The sequence below is a fragment of the Nerophis ophidion genome, linkage group LG01, assembly GCF_033978795.1.
Source record: "Nerophis ophidion isolate RoL-2023_Sa linkage group LG01, RoL_Noph_v1.0, whole genome shotgun sequence".
NCBI lineage: Eukaryota > Metazoa > Chordata > Actinopteri > Syngnathiformes > Syngnathidae > Nerophis > Nerophis ophidion.
This window is the reverse complement of record NC_084611.1, coordinates 45950038-45967817: the sequence shown is the minus strand read 5'-3', so window position 1 is coordinate 45967817 and position 17780 is coordinate 45950038. Positions and strand designations below refer to the sequence as shown.

Sequence of the window (17780 nt, the reverse complement as noted above, 5' to 3'; positions counted from 1 at the left end):
GGGAGAACTTGCAAAATAGCAGGGTGTTCAAATTTATTTTTTTCACTGTATATATATATATATATATATATATATATATATATATATATATATACACACATACATACACACACACCATAAAAAACGGGCTTTTCTTCACCGAAAGAGCATGAAAATGCATTTTTGTATTGACATTTGGAGTCAGTCAAGAGATTTAAACGCTGCCATATATACACACTGTATATTAGATATGTATGTATACATATGTATGTATGTATACATATGTGTGTATGTATGTATACATATGTGTGTATGTATATGTATGTATGTATGTGTGTATATGTATATATATTATATATATGTACACATATATATATATATATATATATATATACAGGTATATATATATGTATTTATGTGTATATGTGTGTATGTATGTATGTATGTGTATACGTATATACATACACACATATACAGTACATATATGTATATGTATATACACACACACACACACACATATATATATATATGTATGTGTATATATATATATAGATATATATATATCTATATATATATATATATAATGTGTGTGTGTGTGTATATGTAAGAATGTGTACATGTGTATACAGTATATATATACATATGTGTGTGTATACACATGTACAGATTCTTACATATACACACACACATATATATATTATATCTATATATACATATATATATGTATATATATGTATGTGTATGAATCACACACTCATGCACACCTCCCCCTCAATGAAAACAATCAAAATGGTTCCCGCATGTTTTCATTTTTCAGCAGAAGAAGTTAGGGCGCCTCTGCGTTAGACCAATGCTAGCGGTCGGCCATTAGCCAGTTAGCTGGAGAAGGGCAGTGATGGCAAACATCTTCGACATCTTGTGTTGTTTTTATCTCAGGAAGTCATTATCCTGGAATAAACTTCCTCTCCCTCCTGATGTCAACATCAGATGGAAGGTCCAAGTGGGGAGGGAGATTTGCATAGTGGCTCATTGACTAGCTGACAGCCAGCTCTTTATATGTTAATGTCCACCTTCAGCTCAGCTCATAGTCCTCAGCTCTTGCACCTGATCGTCCCCCGCGCTCCTGCACCTGCATCTGCACCTGCACCTGCACCTCTTTGCCAAACTCACTTGTCAAGCCTGCAGCCATCACCTGTCTGTCTCTCTGCACATACTCTTGTCATGACCTGTCTCTCTGCACATACTCTTATCATGACCTGTCTCTCTGCACATCCTCTTGTCATGACCTGTCTCTCTGCACATACTCTTATCATGACCTGTCTCTCTGCACATACTCTTGTCTCGACCTGTCTCTCTGCACATTCTCTTGTCATGACCTGTCTCTCTGCAGATACTGTTGTTTTGATTGAGACTTGTATTAGTAGATTGCACAGTACAGTACATATTCCGTACAATTGACCACCAAATGGTAACACCCCAATAAGTTTTTCAACTTGTTTAAGTCAGGGTCCTCCTTCATCAATTCATGGTAGTGTCATGACCTGTCTCTCTTCAGATACTCTTGTCATGACATGTCTCACTGCAGATACTGAAGAGATCGTGCACAGAGATCCTGAGTGTGGAGCCCTCCAGCGTCTGTGTCAACCGTGAGTGCACTTCTTTCTCCATCATCACACATGTCCTCAGACATAATGATGCTTCTCATGCACACATCATCATGTCCTCAGAAACTGCTTGCCATTTTTTTTAATGTAACAACTCCAAGATATTGTTTGTGATTGTCATGAAGCAGCATGTATTAGCTGTGAAATAGTGGCAGCTGTATTTACATTAGTAGTAGTCAAGGAGGCCGACAATGATGATGATGATTAAGGTGAGTAGTAGTCAGTGAGGCAGAAGAAGTGATTCCAAGATGAATATTCTTTGTCAGTCAACATCTGGACAAGGCTTCAAAAAAGGAAGTGCTCTTTTCTCACGGAATGTTGCCTCTAGTTGCCAATCATGATGAGAGACAACTGTTGTTTCTATGCTCTCTAACAGATACAAAATGTTCTCGCAAAATTCCTCCCAATTTCCCACTTGAAGTTGTTTTATGAACATTATTTTGGCCATCATTCTTCTCTTCCACACATATTATTAATGTTGTGTTGAAGTGCTCATCAACAGGTGTGTCTAAGAGGAGCGTCAACATCTGATTGTATTAGACCGCATCACAATAACTCACCTACTCCATTTCATTACTCTTTATGGATGTAATACATTGGAATAAGAACTATTGTGGGCTCCTTCACAGAGATTAAAGTTGAGACAGTTTCAAGATGGCTGAGATCATTTCTTCCTGGATGTTACAGAAAGTATGAGAATGTGTGAGCTGCTGCCTCACCTTCTTTGCCTATATAATCATATCATATTAGTCAAGATACTTACACAAAGTTTGCATATACACTGTATATATATTTTATGTCTTCTTCATGTCCATCCATCTCTGTCCTGTTAGGTGATTGAATGACGGAACATGAAACTGGTGGCGCTCCTTTAACTAGCCCACACCGTTAAATGTTGCGGACAGAGGAATATCAGCTCCAAAAATTGATTATCGGCCTCCTTGACTACTAATAATCGGTAATGGTATCGGTTGATCTCTGCATGGCCAGATAATAATAATAATAATAATAATAATAATAATGGATTAGATTTATATCGCGCTTTTCTATTGTTGGATACTCAAAGCGCTCACAGTGAAGTGGGATCACAGACCTTATAGCACAACATGAATTAATGAATTAAAACAGTCTCTATGGTAACATGCGGACAAAATACATTTCATAATTGAACTGTGTTTATACACGATTAATGCCCTTATTTGGTGTGATTAATGCATTCATCTGACAGCCCCACTAATAATACAGTCAGACAAGAAAGGTAATGAGAAAAAAACAACGGCAAAAGTTGATCACTAAGCAAAAAAAGTGCAATGAAATAATGAAAAGTTCACTTTTCTTTAATGTGGAATGTTTCTGTTTAGGTAGACCACTTGAACGGGGACACAACGATTTGTTTTAACTTGTCAAGATGATGACATAAACCAAGTCATCGTTGTACTTGTGGTCTAACACACATTGTGTCAAGATGATGACATGAACTAAGTCACCATTGTACTTGTGGTCTGACACACCGTTGTGTCAAGATGATTACATGAACCAGGTCACTATTGTACTTGTGGTCTAACACACTTGGGTCAAGATGATGACATGAACCAAGTCACCATTGTACTTGTGGTCTGACACACGTTTGTGTCAAGATGATGACATGAACCAGGTCACCATTGTACTTGTGGTCTGACACCTTTGTGTCAAGATTATCACATGAACCAAGTCACCATTGTACTTGTGGTCTGACACACCTTTGTGTCAAGATGATCACATGAACTAAGCCACTGTTGTACTTGTGGTCTGACACACTTTTGTGTCAAGATGATCACATGAACTAAGTCACCGTTGTACTTGTGGTCTGACACACCGTTGTGTCAAGATGATCACATGAACTAAGTCACCGTTGTACTTGTGGTCTGACACACCTTTGTGTCAAGATGATCACATGAACTAAGTCACCATTGTACTTGTGGTCTGACACACCTTTGTGTCAGGATGATGACATGAACCAGGTCACCATTGTACTTGTGGTCTGACACACCTTTGTGTCAAGATGATTACATGAACCAGGTCACCATTGTACTTGTGGTCTGACACACCTTTGTGTCAAGATGATGACATGAACCAAGTCACTATTGTACTTGTGGTCTGACACACCTTTGTGTCAAGATGATGACATGAACCAAGTCACCATTGTACTTGTGGTCTGACACACCTTTGTGTCAAGATGATGTCATGAACCAAGTCACCATTGTACTTGTGGTCTGACACACCTTTGTGTCAAGATGATGACAAGAACCAAGTCACTATTGTACTTGTGGTCTGACACCTTTGTGTCAAGATTATCACATGAACCAAGTCACCATTGTACTTGTGGTCTGACACACCTTTGTGTCAAGATGATCACATTAACTAAGTCACCGTTGTAGTTATGGTCTGACACACCTTTGTGTCAAGATGATCACGTGAACTAAGTCACCGTTGTACTTGTGGTCTGACACACTTTTGTGTCAAGATGATCACATGAACTAAGTCACCGTTGTACTTGTGGTCTGACACACTTTTGTGTCAAGATGATCACATGAACTAAGTCACCGTTGTACTTGTGGTCTGACACGCTTTTGTGTCAAGATGATCACATGAACTAAGTCACCGTTGTACTTGTGGTCTGACACACCTTTGTGTCAAGATGATCACATGAACTAAGTCACCGTTGTACTTGTGGTCTGACACACCTTTGTGTCAAGAAGATCACATGAACTAAGTCACCATTGTCCTTGTGGTCTGACACACCTTTGTGTCAAGATGATCACATGAACTAAGTCACCATTGTACTTGTGGTCTGACACACCTTTGTGTCAAGATGATCACATGAACTAAGTCACCATTGTACTTGTGGTCTGACACACCTTTGTGTCAAGATGATCACATGAACTGACACACCTTTGTGTTCCAGAGTCCTTCGACATTGTCCTGCGAGGGAATGGCTTCTCTCTGGGCCGCAGCAGTGAGAATGTGGTGTGCAGCTTCACTGTGGACCAGGAGACCTTCAGTGAGTGCACCGCATGCACTCCACATTCACTCATTCACACATTCATGCACTCCACATTTACACATTCATGGACTCCACAATCAGACATTCACTCATTCACACATTCTTGCACTCCACATTTATACATTCATGCACGCCACAATCACTCATTCACACATTTGATTCCACATTCACTCATTCACACATTCTTTCACTCCACATTCACACATTAATGCACTCCACAATCACACATTCACTCATTCACACATTCATGCATTCCACATTCATGCACTCCACATTCACACCTTCCCTCATTCACAGATTCATGCACTCCGCATTCACACATTCATGCACTCCACATTCACACATTCATAATAATAGTGTGTGTGTTTGTGTGTGTGTTTGTGTGTGTGTGTTTAGATAACAAGCCCAGCACGGTGCGTAATGATTACCTGCTGTGTCCTGCACCCAGGCTCTACCATGTGGGACAGTAAGTGCTTTTTACTCACTTCTTCTTCATTATTATTCAAGAAAGGAGAAAAATGTCTTTAGAAAGAAAATCTGTGAACTCTCAGAAGGTTTTTTTTCCCCAGACAAAAAATTGTCAATTATTAAATGACATTTTACATCGAGCATGTTCCTAGTCCTTTCCTGCTCCGTAAGTGTTAGGCATGTAGTAGAACATTGTGGCCCAGAGCATGAATGCACTTATTCACAATCCTCATGTAACCTGACCAACACATATGTTCTTCCCTTTTTACTGCAGTCTATATTGGAAATCAACTTCAGCAATAAAGTAGCTCTATTCCACTTAGAAAACACTCTAAACAGTATATATGTCATGTAATAACATTCATAATAACATGTCATATATACATGATGTAAGTATATATGTCATGTAATAACATTCATAATAACATGTCATATATACATGATGTAAGTATATATGTCATGTACTAACATTCATAATAACATGTAATATATACATGACGTAAGTACATATGTCATGTATTAACATTCATATGTCATATATACATGATGTAAGTATATATGTCATGTACTAACATTCATAATAACATGTAATATATACATGATGTAAGTATATATGTCATGTAGTAACATTCATAACATGTAATATATACATGATGTAAGTATATATGTCATGTAGTAACACTCATAATAACATGTAATATATACATGATGTAAGTATATATGTAGTATCTAATAACATTCATAATAACATGTAATATATACATAATGTAAGTATATACATCATGTAGTAACACTCATAATAACATGTTATATATACATGATGTAAGTATATATGTCATGTAGTAACATTCATAATAACATGTAATGTATACATGATGTAAGTATATATGTCATGTAATAACATTCATAATAACATGTTATATATACATGATGTAAGTATATATGTCATGTAGTAACATTCATAATAACATGTAATATATACATGATGTAAGTATATATGTCATGTAGTAACATTCATAACATGTAATATATACATGATGTAAGTATATATGTCATGTAGTAACACTCATAATAACATGTAATATATACATGATGTAAGTATATATGTAGTATCTAATAACATTCATAATAACATGTAATGTATACATGATGTAAGTATATATGTCATGTAATAACATTCATAATAACATGTTATATATACATGATGTAAGTATATATGTCATGTAGTAACATTCATAATAACATGTAATATATACATGATGTAAGTATATATGTCATGTAGTAACATTCATAATAACATGTAATATGTACATGATGTAAGTACCGTATTTTTCGGAGTATAAGTCGCTCCGGAGTATAAGTCGCACCTGCCGAAAATGCATAATAAAGAAGGAAAAAAACATATATAAGTCGCACTGAAGTATAAGTCGCATTTTTGGGGGAAATTTATTTGATAAAACCCAACACTAAGAATAGACATTTGAAAAGCAATTTAAAATAAATAAAGAATAGTGAACAACAGGCTGAATAAGTGTACGTTAGATGACACATAAATAACCAACTGAGAAGGTGCCTGGTATGTTAACGTAACATATTATGGTAAGAGTCATTCAAATAACTATAACATATAGAACATGTTATACCTTTACCAAATAATCTGTCACTCCTAATCGCTAAATCCCATTAAATCTTATACGTCTAGTCTCTTACGTGAATGAGCTGAATAATATTATTTTATATTTTACGGTAATGTGTTAATAACATCACACATAAGTCGCACCAAACTATGAAAAAAACTACGACTTATAGTCCGAAAAATACGGTATATATGTCGTATCTAGTAACATTCATAATAACATGTAATATTTACATGATGTAAGTATATATGTCATTTAGTAACATTCATAATAACATGTAATGTATACATGATGTAAGTATATATGTCATGCAGTAACATTCATAATAACATGTCATATTTACACATTTTGACTTATTAATTTTACAGACACATCAGAGACAACAAACATAATAAAACAATCACTTACTGTAAAATGTCTGCTCTCACTGGGATAAAGACTGATGGGATGTTTATATCTTCCCCTTGACATCAACAATTCATCATAATCCACACAAAGTGTTTTTTAAAACAAGTATTGTAAACGAGCATCTTTTCGTGTCTTTCGGGCTATCTCCAGGTCTAAGTTGGTTGTCAAAGTTGACTAGCTTATCGGTTTATGTCCGATACCTTCTACTATCCAGGTGAGAGACTTGATTTGTCATCTGGAAATAACTTTCACTGACTTCGAGGCGATGCAGCAGTTTAATATTTCAATATAGCAGGATAAGCTTGTTAGCTCACTGTGATAATTGCCTGGCTAAAAGTAGTTCCTCGGGGTTAGCGCTTGTATTAACAATATGGCTGCTACTTGTTAATATTCAGGTCACGACATGTAAATGGAGGATTGTTGGCACTTTTTAGATGTTTTTTAGAGGACTTTATGGATGCAATAGTGCATTGTTAGCCACTTTCTACTTGCCATATTCTATGACTTAAAATGCATAAAAAACAAAAACATGTACGTTCTTGTCTTCCATAAGGATTGTGACTGACAGGTACAATTCCAAAAACAGACAAACTGGGTTGAAAGCCAGGTGAAAGTTTGCTGTTTAATGTTTTATTTTGGTCTTTTCTACTAAAAAAAAACTCTCTTTGAGAGGAATTCTATTCAGTCCAAAACAAATCCAGATGTCAGTAAAATTGTTGAAAACATGTTGAAATAACATTTTTAATTCCCCCAAAAATAAATCAGAAACAAAAAAATAAAAACAAATTAAAAATGAATGATTAAAATACTAGATTTAAAATGAATGCAAATAATTAAAAAGTAGAAATAACAGATACAATAATAGTACATCTACATAATTAAACAAAAACCAATATTGACTATTGCAAGCTTCTTTGAACGTATACTTATGTTTAAGAACAGTGATTGTCAAACTCCCCACCTCACTAAACACTTGGCTCTCCAAGTACCAACATTACAATACAGTAGCGCAGTAGGCCTATCTCATCATTAAAAGATGTATTTTTCTGATTATACATTTGGCGTGCCACTGGTCCTACACCTATGAGAATCACCATTTCAAAATTTGCACTTCAGTTTGTGCCCAGAAGGATCAATGTAAGTGATAGGTTGTAAAGTTGTAGAGAAGTGATATATTGTAAAGTTGTGGACAAGTGATAGATTTTAGAGTTGTAGAGAAGTGATAGATTGTAAAGTTGTGGACATGCAGGTCTGTTGTTTGATTCCTGCACGTCATAATCCCTCAACATAACAGACTTTTTACATACACATTTCTCTGTCCTGCTGACTGCAATCCAATCAAACATGCATGATTGTGAGGGCAGATTATGTGCTGTACTTATTACACGTGCACTGTACTTATTATACATGCACTGTACTTATTGTACGTGCACTGTAAGTATTATACGTGTATTGTACTTATTATAAGTGCACTGTACACATTATACGTGCACTGTACGCATTATACGTGCACTATATAAGCATCATGTTTAGAAAATGACAGTCTAAATGTTTCTCCTATGTTCCTTGCTTGACGGTAGGGATGGTGTTCGTGGGATTGAAGGCCTCACTAAACATATTGCTGGGTATTGTGGCTAAACAGCTTCATTTTTGTTTCATCTGACCATAGAACTTTCCTTCAGAAGGTCTTATCTTTGTCCATGTGATCAGCAGCAAACTTTACAGGAGCCTTAAGGTGTGGCTTCTGGAGCAAGGGCTTTCTTCTTGTACGGTAGCCTCTTAGTCCATCACCATGCTTGACTGTGTACAATGACACCTGTGTTCCAGCAACTTCCAATTCATTGCAGACCTGCTTTCTGCTGGTTCTCATCCCGGCCGAATCATACCAAAGACTATAAAAATGGGACCCATTACCTCCCTGCTTGGCACTCAGCATTAAGGGTTGGAATTGGGGGTTAAATCACCATAAATGATTCCCGGGCGTGGCACCACTGCGCTGCCCACTGCTCCCCTCACCTCCCAGGGGGTGATCAAGGGTGATGGGTCAAATACAGATAATAATTTCGCCACATCTAGTATGTGTGTGACAATCATTAGTACTATAACTTTTTAACTTTTTCTCACTTGACTCTTGATCATCCTGAGCAATTTTCTCCCAGCAGCAGGTTAAAGTTAAAGTACCAATGATTGTCACACACATGGGGAGCAGTGGGCAGCAGCGGTGCCGCGCCCGGGAATCATTTTTGGTGATATATAAATGGTAAATGGTAGATGGGTTGTACTTGTATAGCGCTTTTCTACCTTTAAGGTACTCAAAGCGCTTTGACACTACTTCCACATTCACCCATACACATTCACACACTGATGGAGGGAGCTGCCATGCAAGGCGCTAACCAGCACCCATCAGGAGCAAGGGTGAAGTGTCTTGCTCAAGGACACAACGGATGTGAGGAGGTTGGTACTAGGTGGGGATTGAACCAGGGACCCTTGGGTTGCTGGCACGGCCACTCTCCCAACTTCGCCACGCCGTCCCATCCCTAATTCCAACCCTTGATGCTGAGTGCCAAGCAAGGAGGCAATGGGTGATGGATTGTGTTTTCTTCCTGATGGTAGCAGTGACAAAACTGTGCCATGCACTTTATACGTAGGAACAATTGTCTGCACAGTTGCTGTTGGGACCTTAAGCTACTTTGAAATGGCTCGAAATGACTTTCCTGACTTGTTCAAGTGAATAATTCCTTTCTTCAGATGTGTGCTGAGTTTCTTTGACTTTCCCATTGTGGCGTTGGTAAGCCAGTCTAAGGACTGCATCACATGAGCCACATTTCCATGTGCTCAGAGAAGTCAACAATCACAATCACTCACATGAAGTTAAGAGGCCATGAAGATACTTTGATTGGATTGGAACTTTTCTACATCACCAACATTGATCATGTGTGTTGCTGTACGTATACTTTTGACACAGCAGACTTGCTCACATGTTCAGTAGAGCCTTAATAAATTCATAAAAGAAGCAAACTTCATGAATGTTTTTTGTGAGCAACAATTATGTGCAAAAAAATAAGACTTTAAGAAATAATTGGAAACTCAAGACAGCCATGACCTTATGTCCGTCACTTGTTAAACAGTAGCAGTTAAATAACATATTTTGGGGCGGCATGGCGTAGTGGGTAGAGCGGACGGCCAGAAACCTGAGGGTTGCAGCTTCGCTTCCCACCTATTGACATCCAAAAAATCGCTGCCGTTGTGTCCTTGGGCAGGACACTTCACCCTTTGCCCTCGGTGCCGCTCACACTGGTGAATGAATGATGAATGAATGATAGGTGGTGGTCGGAGGGACCGTAGGCGCAAACTGGCAGCCTCGCTTCCGTCAGTCTAACCCAGGGCAGCTGTAGCTACTGATGTAGCATACCACCACCAGGTGTGAATGAATGATGAGTCCCACTTCTCTGTGAGCGCTTTGAGTGTCTAGAAAAGCGCGATATAAATCTAAGTTATTATTATTATTATTATTATTATATTTTATGAAAATCAACTCAAAAAATGTAAATACAAACATTCAAGCTTATTGCCACTGCCAGAGTATTTAAGTTATCCTGTTTGTTATGGAAAATAAATATAATCTACATACAAATCCCTGAGCCACAATCATAACATCCGAACAGGCAATTTCTGAGGTAACAGCAGAAACATTTTCTTTTATCAGGGAGAAAGATAAGAAAGGGTGAAGCACAAAACACTTCACTGCTGGGATTTCCTATACAGGTGACTAGAATGTAATGTCCATGTTAATAATGGTGTTTCTTCAGTGAATCTCACTCAACTCGGTGCAGTTTGTTCATTCTTAGAACTTGACGGCCATTAATTATAAATGTACTGCCCTTTGAATTGAAGTGCCATAACATTTTCTGTGCGAACACACTTTTAACACTGTATAACTTCAGTGAAGGGCGCCGCGCGTATTTCAGCATAATGCCTCCTCCTTTTTCATTATGCAAACTGTAGACAGAGCATGTAAATGCAGCACCCACTTTTCATCAATATAATGCACTGTAACTCCGAGGTAATTATGCTTACCGATTGATGTCCAGTGGTCCCCACTGAGAGCAACTACAGCTGCACGTTGTAAAGTTGTCACTTTTACAGTCCTGTCCTTTTTATACAACTGGTGTATTCTTCGTGCGGTGTGTGTCTTAATGGCGGCTCATACGTGATGTCACTTATTGCGATTAGCACAATGTTTCTCAGGCCGGCGTCTTCCACAACACTAATGGGCCTACAGTCTGGAACTATCCACTTCGCTATGGCATTTGTTAGCTTCTCTTGCTCTCCTTTATCTCTACTTCTCCCGCACGCTACATTTAACGTAGTCTGCCGAAGCCTGTAAAATGACCAATACAGTGGCTCCACTTTCTGCTTTGTTGAATGGTTTGCTCGCATCAACAGTGTGCTTCGTGTAAAGGTGATATTTTAGACCGGAAGTACTCCTGTGATAAGAAAATTTAGCTTGGCAGTGTCTACAAACCACTTTGCTTCTGTCAAATCCGCCGCCTGGAAGTACTTTATAATGAAAATGACTCTGTAAAAGTTCTGTTGCGTTACTTTTCTTCTCATGCTTGTTTTGTTTTTTTCCGCGTTCTCCTTCCTTTTCCGCAGAAGCCGTCAACAAAATAAAAGCATGTAAACAACTTACGCAAATGCGCGATAAAATAATTGTCAGCGTCAATAGATTGATGAGTTAACTCCAGAGGTGGGTAGAGTAGTCAGAAATTGTACTCAAGTAAGAGTACTGTTATTTTAGATATGTATTACTCAAGTAAAAGTAAGGAGTAGTCACCCAAATATTTTCTTGAGTAAAAGTAAAAAGTATGTTGTGCAAAAACTACTCAAGTACTGAGTAACTGATGAGTAACCTGTTCGTTTAATGATGACGGCAACAAGTAATGCACAAAAACATAAAAATAGCAATGAACAAATTTAGAGCCAGGACTATCTCTTAAGCAACTAAAACAATAATATATATTAAATAATATAGATTTGGTTTTACACTGTATTGAAAAAAAATGTGAAAATTAATTTTACCTTTGCAACCTCATTATACTATTGGCTAAGTTTAATATTCATAAATGTAAGTTTCTCAATACCTGACCTGTTTTTTGTGCCTTTAAAAAAGATTTAGAACTCTACATTAAAACACTCTACCTCTAACAACCAAAAAGCTGAGAAAACGATGATGCTGTGTTCCAAATTTAAGTTATTTACTGAGATTGAGTGAGCCTATAGCTTTGCACTTTGTTTATTTTATATATCCTTTTTTTTGCATTCTATTTTAGTTACTTTGAATTTACAACCCCCTGAACCTGTTTTGTATGGTTTTTATACTGTTTTGTACTGTTTTTGTACTTACTTTGATTACTATTTTCAACTGTTTGTAAATGTTGAAATTTATAAATAAAGGTTTATAAAAATAAAAAAAGTGCAGTTACTCATGTGACCGCCGGGCTCTGTTTGATTGGTGAAACGGAGTCCAATTTCACCAGTGACTGCATTTGATTGGTGAAACGCAGGCATGTGGTAGATCCTACTTTGAAAGTCTGTCTGACAAAACAAACAAAGCCTGCATTAACAGATCGCTAAAAATCAGTAGCGAGTAGTGAGCTGAAAATAGATAAATGGAGCGGAGTAAAAGTAGCGTTTCATCTCTATAAATATACTCAAGTGAAAGTAAAAGTATGTTGCATTAAAACTACTCTTAGAAGTACAATTTATCCCAAAAGTTACTCAAGTAGATGTAACAGAGTAAATGTAGCGCGTTACTACACACCTCTGGTTAACTCGTAATTAACGCATTAACTTGCCCAGCCCTAGTTTATGTATATACGTATACATATGTATATAACATAAAGAATTAATACATTTTTGAATATTAAGATTGTATTTAGTTTGAAGATGATGAGAATGGTGATTGGTATGGCCATCATGTTTTGCGGTCTCAGTTGTTAGTGTGTGCAGTCCTGCAGAGTTGTTGCATTGCGTAACATTGGTAGTTTGGCGTGTAGTTGAAGTCACATGGTGATTATACGAGGCGTTCAAGTAGCAGCTGCTGCACAAGTCTCAGCATCTTTCATGCCCTAAACCCTCTCCTCAAGCATCTACATCTGTAAAGCCGCTACGGCCAAACTGGCGCCGGGTGGCCACCGCGCGCACAAGGCCCGCTTAATTAACAGTTGGCGGCCCATTAAGTAGTTAACTAGTTGGGGCGGCGAGTAAACACATCTGCTGGAGGGGCTTTTAAAAGGTTGTGCGACAGATGCGGCCTTTCCCTTTTTTTTTTTATTGTAAATAATTCACGGTGCTCCGACAATCCCCGCCTCCCAGCTCGGGAACGCCAGCGGACGCCCATCTGTCTGTGAACACCACCGCAGATTCCCCAGGAAAATACAATTTCTTATTTCCTTCTTTGCATCTCAGACCTCGTCCCCTCTGAGAGCGTCCCCGAGTCCTCCTCGCCGCATCTGTGCCCACAGCTGCCCCTCCCTCCCCACGCCTGGGGGCTCCCATCCAGCGGGGAAGTGCTTGCGCTCTTGTCCTCACCTGCTCTTTTCACACAATGACACCTCGCAGGTACCACTCAATTATTAAGGGGGCGCCGCCGCTCCATTGAGGGTACGGAATTGTTTACGCTGGACTTTACTGGGGATGTGCCTTCTCTGTGTCCAGGGAGCAGGAAGTGTAACCGTCTGATAAACGCCTCAATGGCCAAAGTGACAAAAGTAATCATCCAACAAAGACAAAGTAAGACTAATATTTGCTCAAGTGCATTTTGACTTCTGGAGGTTTTTAGTCAAGATTATTAGTATTAGTACTATTATCGCTCTCCATATTTGTCATTTTGACCTACATTGATTGTACATTCATCAGATACATAATATACACAAATGATATCAATAATTACCATTTAAATTTACATCATTAACTGTCAATATTTGTCATTTTAACGTATATTGGTGGTACATTCATCAGATACATACATACACATGATAGAAATATTTAGTATTTAAAAATAAATAATTGGTGACGCAATAAGCACTGCTCAAGCACCAGCCCAAAATACTCTGTGTCAAATATATATATATATATATATATATTTATATATATATATATATCTGACTTATTTGAGTTCTTGTGAGAATTCTGGTCGGCGACAGTACGTCTCCCTGCATACAATAATTTCCCATTTTTGCCGGGGAAATCCAGCCTTTGTCCTTCTTTCCTGGCATCTTCCTCCCGTTGTGTTTGTTTTGACTACTTCAGCGATGTAGTCGCTGGACAATTCTCCGCCTGCCATATTCCGCAGTGTGGTCTCATTAAAGGAGCGCCACGAGTTTCATGTTGCATCAAATAACGCAACAGAGATGGATGGACATGAAGACCAGAGAAAATATATCTCTTGACAACAACTTGACAAATATGAGGCACTTGTGATTTTGGGCTATGTAAATAAACTTGAATTGATTGATTGAGACGATTGTATAAGTCAAGAAGGTGAGGCAGCAGCTCAAACATTCTCATACTTTCTGTGACATCAAGGAAGAAATGATGTCAGCCATCTTGAAAATGTAAATTGAACATGGAGACTCAGTTATGTCCCAAGTATGGCTGTGGAAAATAAGGAGTTAACTCCTGTGATTAATGGTCAGAAATAGTTCATTCATTACATACCTAGGCAGACTAATACTTGTGGACTACAGGCTCCTTTAACCCAGCCAGACTATGCAGGCAGTTTTTAACAAAAAATACAAGTTATATTTTGCTTTTGATTTTTTGATCAAGAACACTTAAACCATGTTGTGAACAAAAATGTTGCTTATATTATATTTTGAATTGAAATTAGATGTGTGACAATTTGAAGCATAACTCTAAGTAGGTTTCAATGTTCTCTAACCCTAGTCCGGATTTAGAAGCATCTACCAGGTCCAAATTGAACCCATTTAGGCCCCACAGGACTCTGGTTAGGTCCCAAAACAACCCGAGTGGTCCCAATGATAATTGGGGTTGCCCAAAACCGACTTGTCTCAAAAGGTTCACAATGCACCCAAAAGGGCCCAGCCCCGGACTTTTTGGGCGCATTTCAGAATTTTCAGACCAGAGGTGCTACTTTGGGGTCCACTGGGACCTTTCGGGGGAAGATGTTCCTTTTTGGAATGCTTTGGAACCTTCAGGTCTGTAAGTTCTTCTGAGTCCTTGGACTTTTTCCCAGTAGAAGAAAATGTGCTGCCTTGGGAGGCCGGAGCTTCAACTACAACTTCCCTTGAGGTCGGACTTCCTACCGGGAAAGTCAGAGTTGGCTTCAAAGATGGCTGCTCTGCATGGAAACAATAATAAACGCTTCTACAATGTCCATTATCAGCACTTTTGGAATGTTTTTGTCGCATTTTTCCATAAGTTGTTTATATTCAGGCAAGACGAGCGCTAGAATAGTGTTTGTGCACGTGACCATCCGGATTTCTGACCTGGTTGCTGGAAGGCTCACAACTGGACTGTGAGGTCACTCCTAGTTCCGGCTTCTAACTTCCAAGGTAAATGGAAGGCACCAATATGCCCCACTCTCTTTTGGAGATACTTCTGGAAAACAAAATGTACTTAAAGGTCTTCCACCTTTGTTGGAGGTGCCCCAAGAAACTCATTTTGACCTCACTTTAGTTGACAACTTCAACATTTTACATCTGAGTGACCTTCCAAGAATAGACTTGTTATTTGAAGAACATACCTTTACGTTACGGTAGAACCGCCGTTCATTTCTTCAAATTAAGGTCTGGTTAGAAAGCTGGTGGTCATGGCGGCGTAAAGGAAGTCTTAAAAGCAAGGGGAGGACTTAAGTCCATGCAAGTCACCACCCAAAGAATCTTGGCTGTAAGGAACAACTAAACCTATTTTGAGATCCATTTTTCGAAGGTTTTGGAAACTACTTTTAAACCAGAAAAAAACTGCTGAAGACTTGAAGACCAGGACATCTCCAGATTGATGTTCTCCCTGACTTTCGAAGCCACGACCAAGTTTCTCTTGCTGGGAACACTTTTGGTCCTTGCTGAAGTGAGTGGTTTTGCACCAGTACTCCTCTGATGGTTGGAGATCTAGAAGAAGGGCACAGAACCTCGCTGAGGCGCTAACAGCGGCCCAAGTTGCTAGCATGACATCGAGACACCAGTGAATTCAGCTCCATCTGTGCTTCTGAGTACAAACATCTGCAACATTCAAGAAGGTCTCATCTGGAGATCCCTGCTGTCAGCGGACTTTCTTCCCATTCGTCAGACGTGGTGGACTCCAGGATGTGGTTCCCACATATGTTCCACTGTGAATTATTCAACCTTTTTATCTTCTTCTACGGCACGTTGGAAGTCCATTAGCGTCCCCTCGTCAGCCGGCCCAGATGTAGACCATCACCGAGGCTTAGCGTCAACCTGGGCCCGCTTTTTGACGGATGCGCCAGCCGTCCTTCTCCCTCGGAGCTGGCATCACATTTTTGACTGATCCCTCGACTCCATCTTTCGCTCAAAGGCAAACCTTCTGCCCTCCGAACAGCTGCGGCTTCTTCCCCTTTCAATTATTCATCCCGCTTCTTCCCATAAAGTTGTTTCTTCACCCGTCCCAGCTGGGCTCCCAGGATGTTAACATGGCACAGATACAGCTCTCACTCCAGTACTTGGTTTCAGTTGGGTCACCTGGTCCAGACTGAGTGAGAGGAACACTAGAGCATCCCTTGGTCTTGACCAAGACTTCTTTCTTGAATTTCTTGAATTTTCTTTGATCTCTCGCTGGATTATTTATCTATAAAATAAAGTACAGAGTCTGAGTCTCTAACATGTTTGTTTGGACTGCATCCCACTCCGTGATATGTCTTGTTACCTTCCATGTTTGGCCGATGGTCAACCAAAACCCGGGTGAAGTTTTGGAGAACATTTTCCTACTAAAACCAATCCTACCAAAAGTGGTGTGTACGAAAACCTACTTAACAAATATCCTTCTGGAAAGCTGCTCCACTTTCCATGAGTTGGACTTTCATGTAATCACTTCATTCTCATAGTGTCTTACAATAGTCCAGGATTTGATTCAGAGTAGATTCCAAGACTTGTTGGATATTGTTGCCAGGTGCTTTGGGAGTATTTTACGACAGGCGGAGCCTGTTGAGAGGCGCCAAGGAGACTGCTAAGCGGGCCCAGTAAGACTTGTGGGCAATAGGACCCATGATGGTTACCCTCTGGACTGTTTCTAGATTTTAATAGAAGTATCCATTTTTTAAAATAGGTTTCACGGCCATCTCCGTGCAGACAGAAGGAACTTCTGACCTGTTCAGAAAAAGTCTCATTACAATTGTGATACCAAAAAATACATCGCAAGAATCAATTTGAACAGAGAATGGATTCTGAATCAAATAGAATCTAATATTCATATTCCTATTTACCTCAGTATCGTAGCCTTTTTTAAGTCTTTGTTTCTTCTCATAAAGACTTATTTAGTGAGACCAAAAGAAATGTAAAACTGCATCAATGCACATCAATTAAAGATGCACCAATTAGCTAT

The 17780-nt window shown here is 38.8% G+C and overlaps 1 protein-coding gene across 3 annotated transcripts in view; it reads left to right on the top strand.

Moving 5' to 3' along the window:
- antxr2a (ANTXR cell adhesion molecule 2a) overlaps nucleotides 1-17780 on the top strand; it is a 116319-nt gene that overhangs the window by 25010 nt on the left and 73529 nt on the right. For all 3 annotated transcript variants that reach the window (XM_061904951.1, XM_061904952.1, XM_061904953.1), the window contains exons 8-10: nucleotides 1565-1625; nucleotides 4588-4683; nucleotides 5083-5152. In XM_061904951.1, the coding sequence (XP_061760935.1) occupies nucleotides 1565-1625; nucleotides 4588-4683; nucleotides 5083-5152 (227 nt within the window). The remainder of the gene's footprint in view (nucleotides 1-1564; nucleotides 1626-4587; nucleotides 4684-5082; nucleotides 5153-17780) is intronic.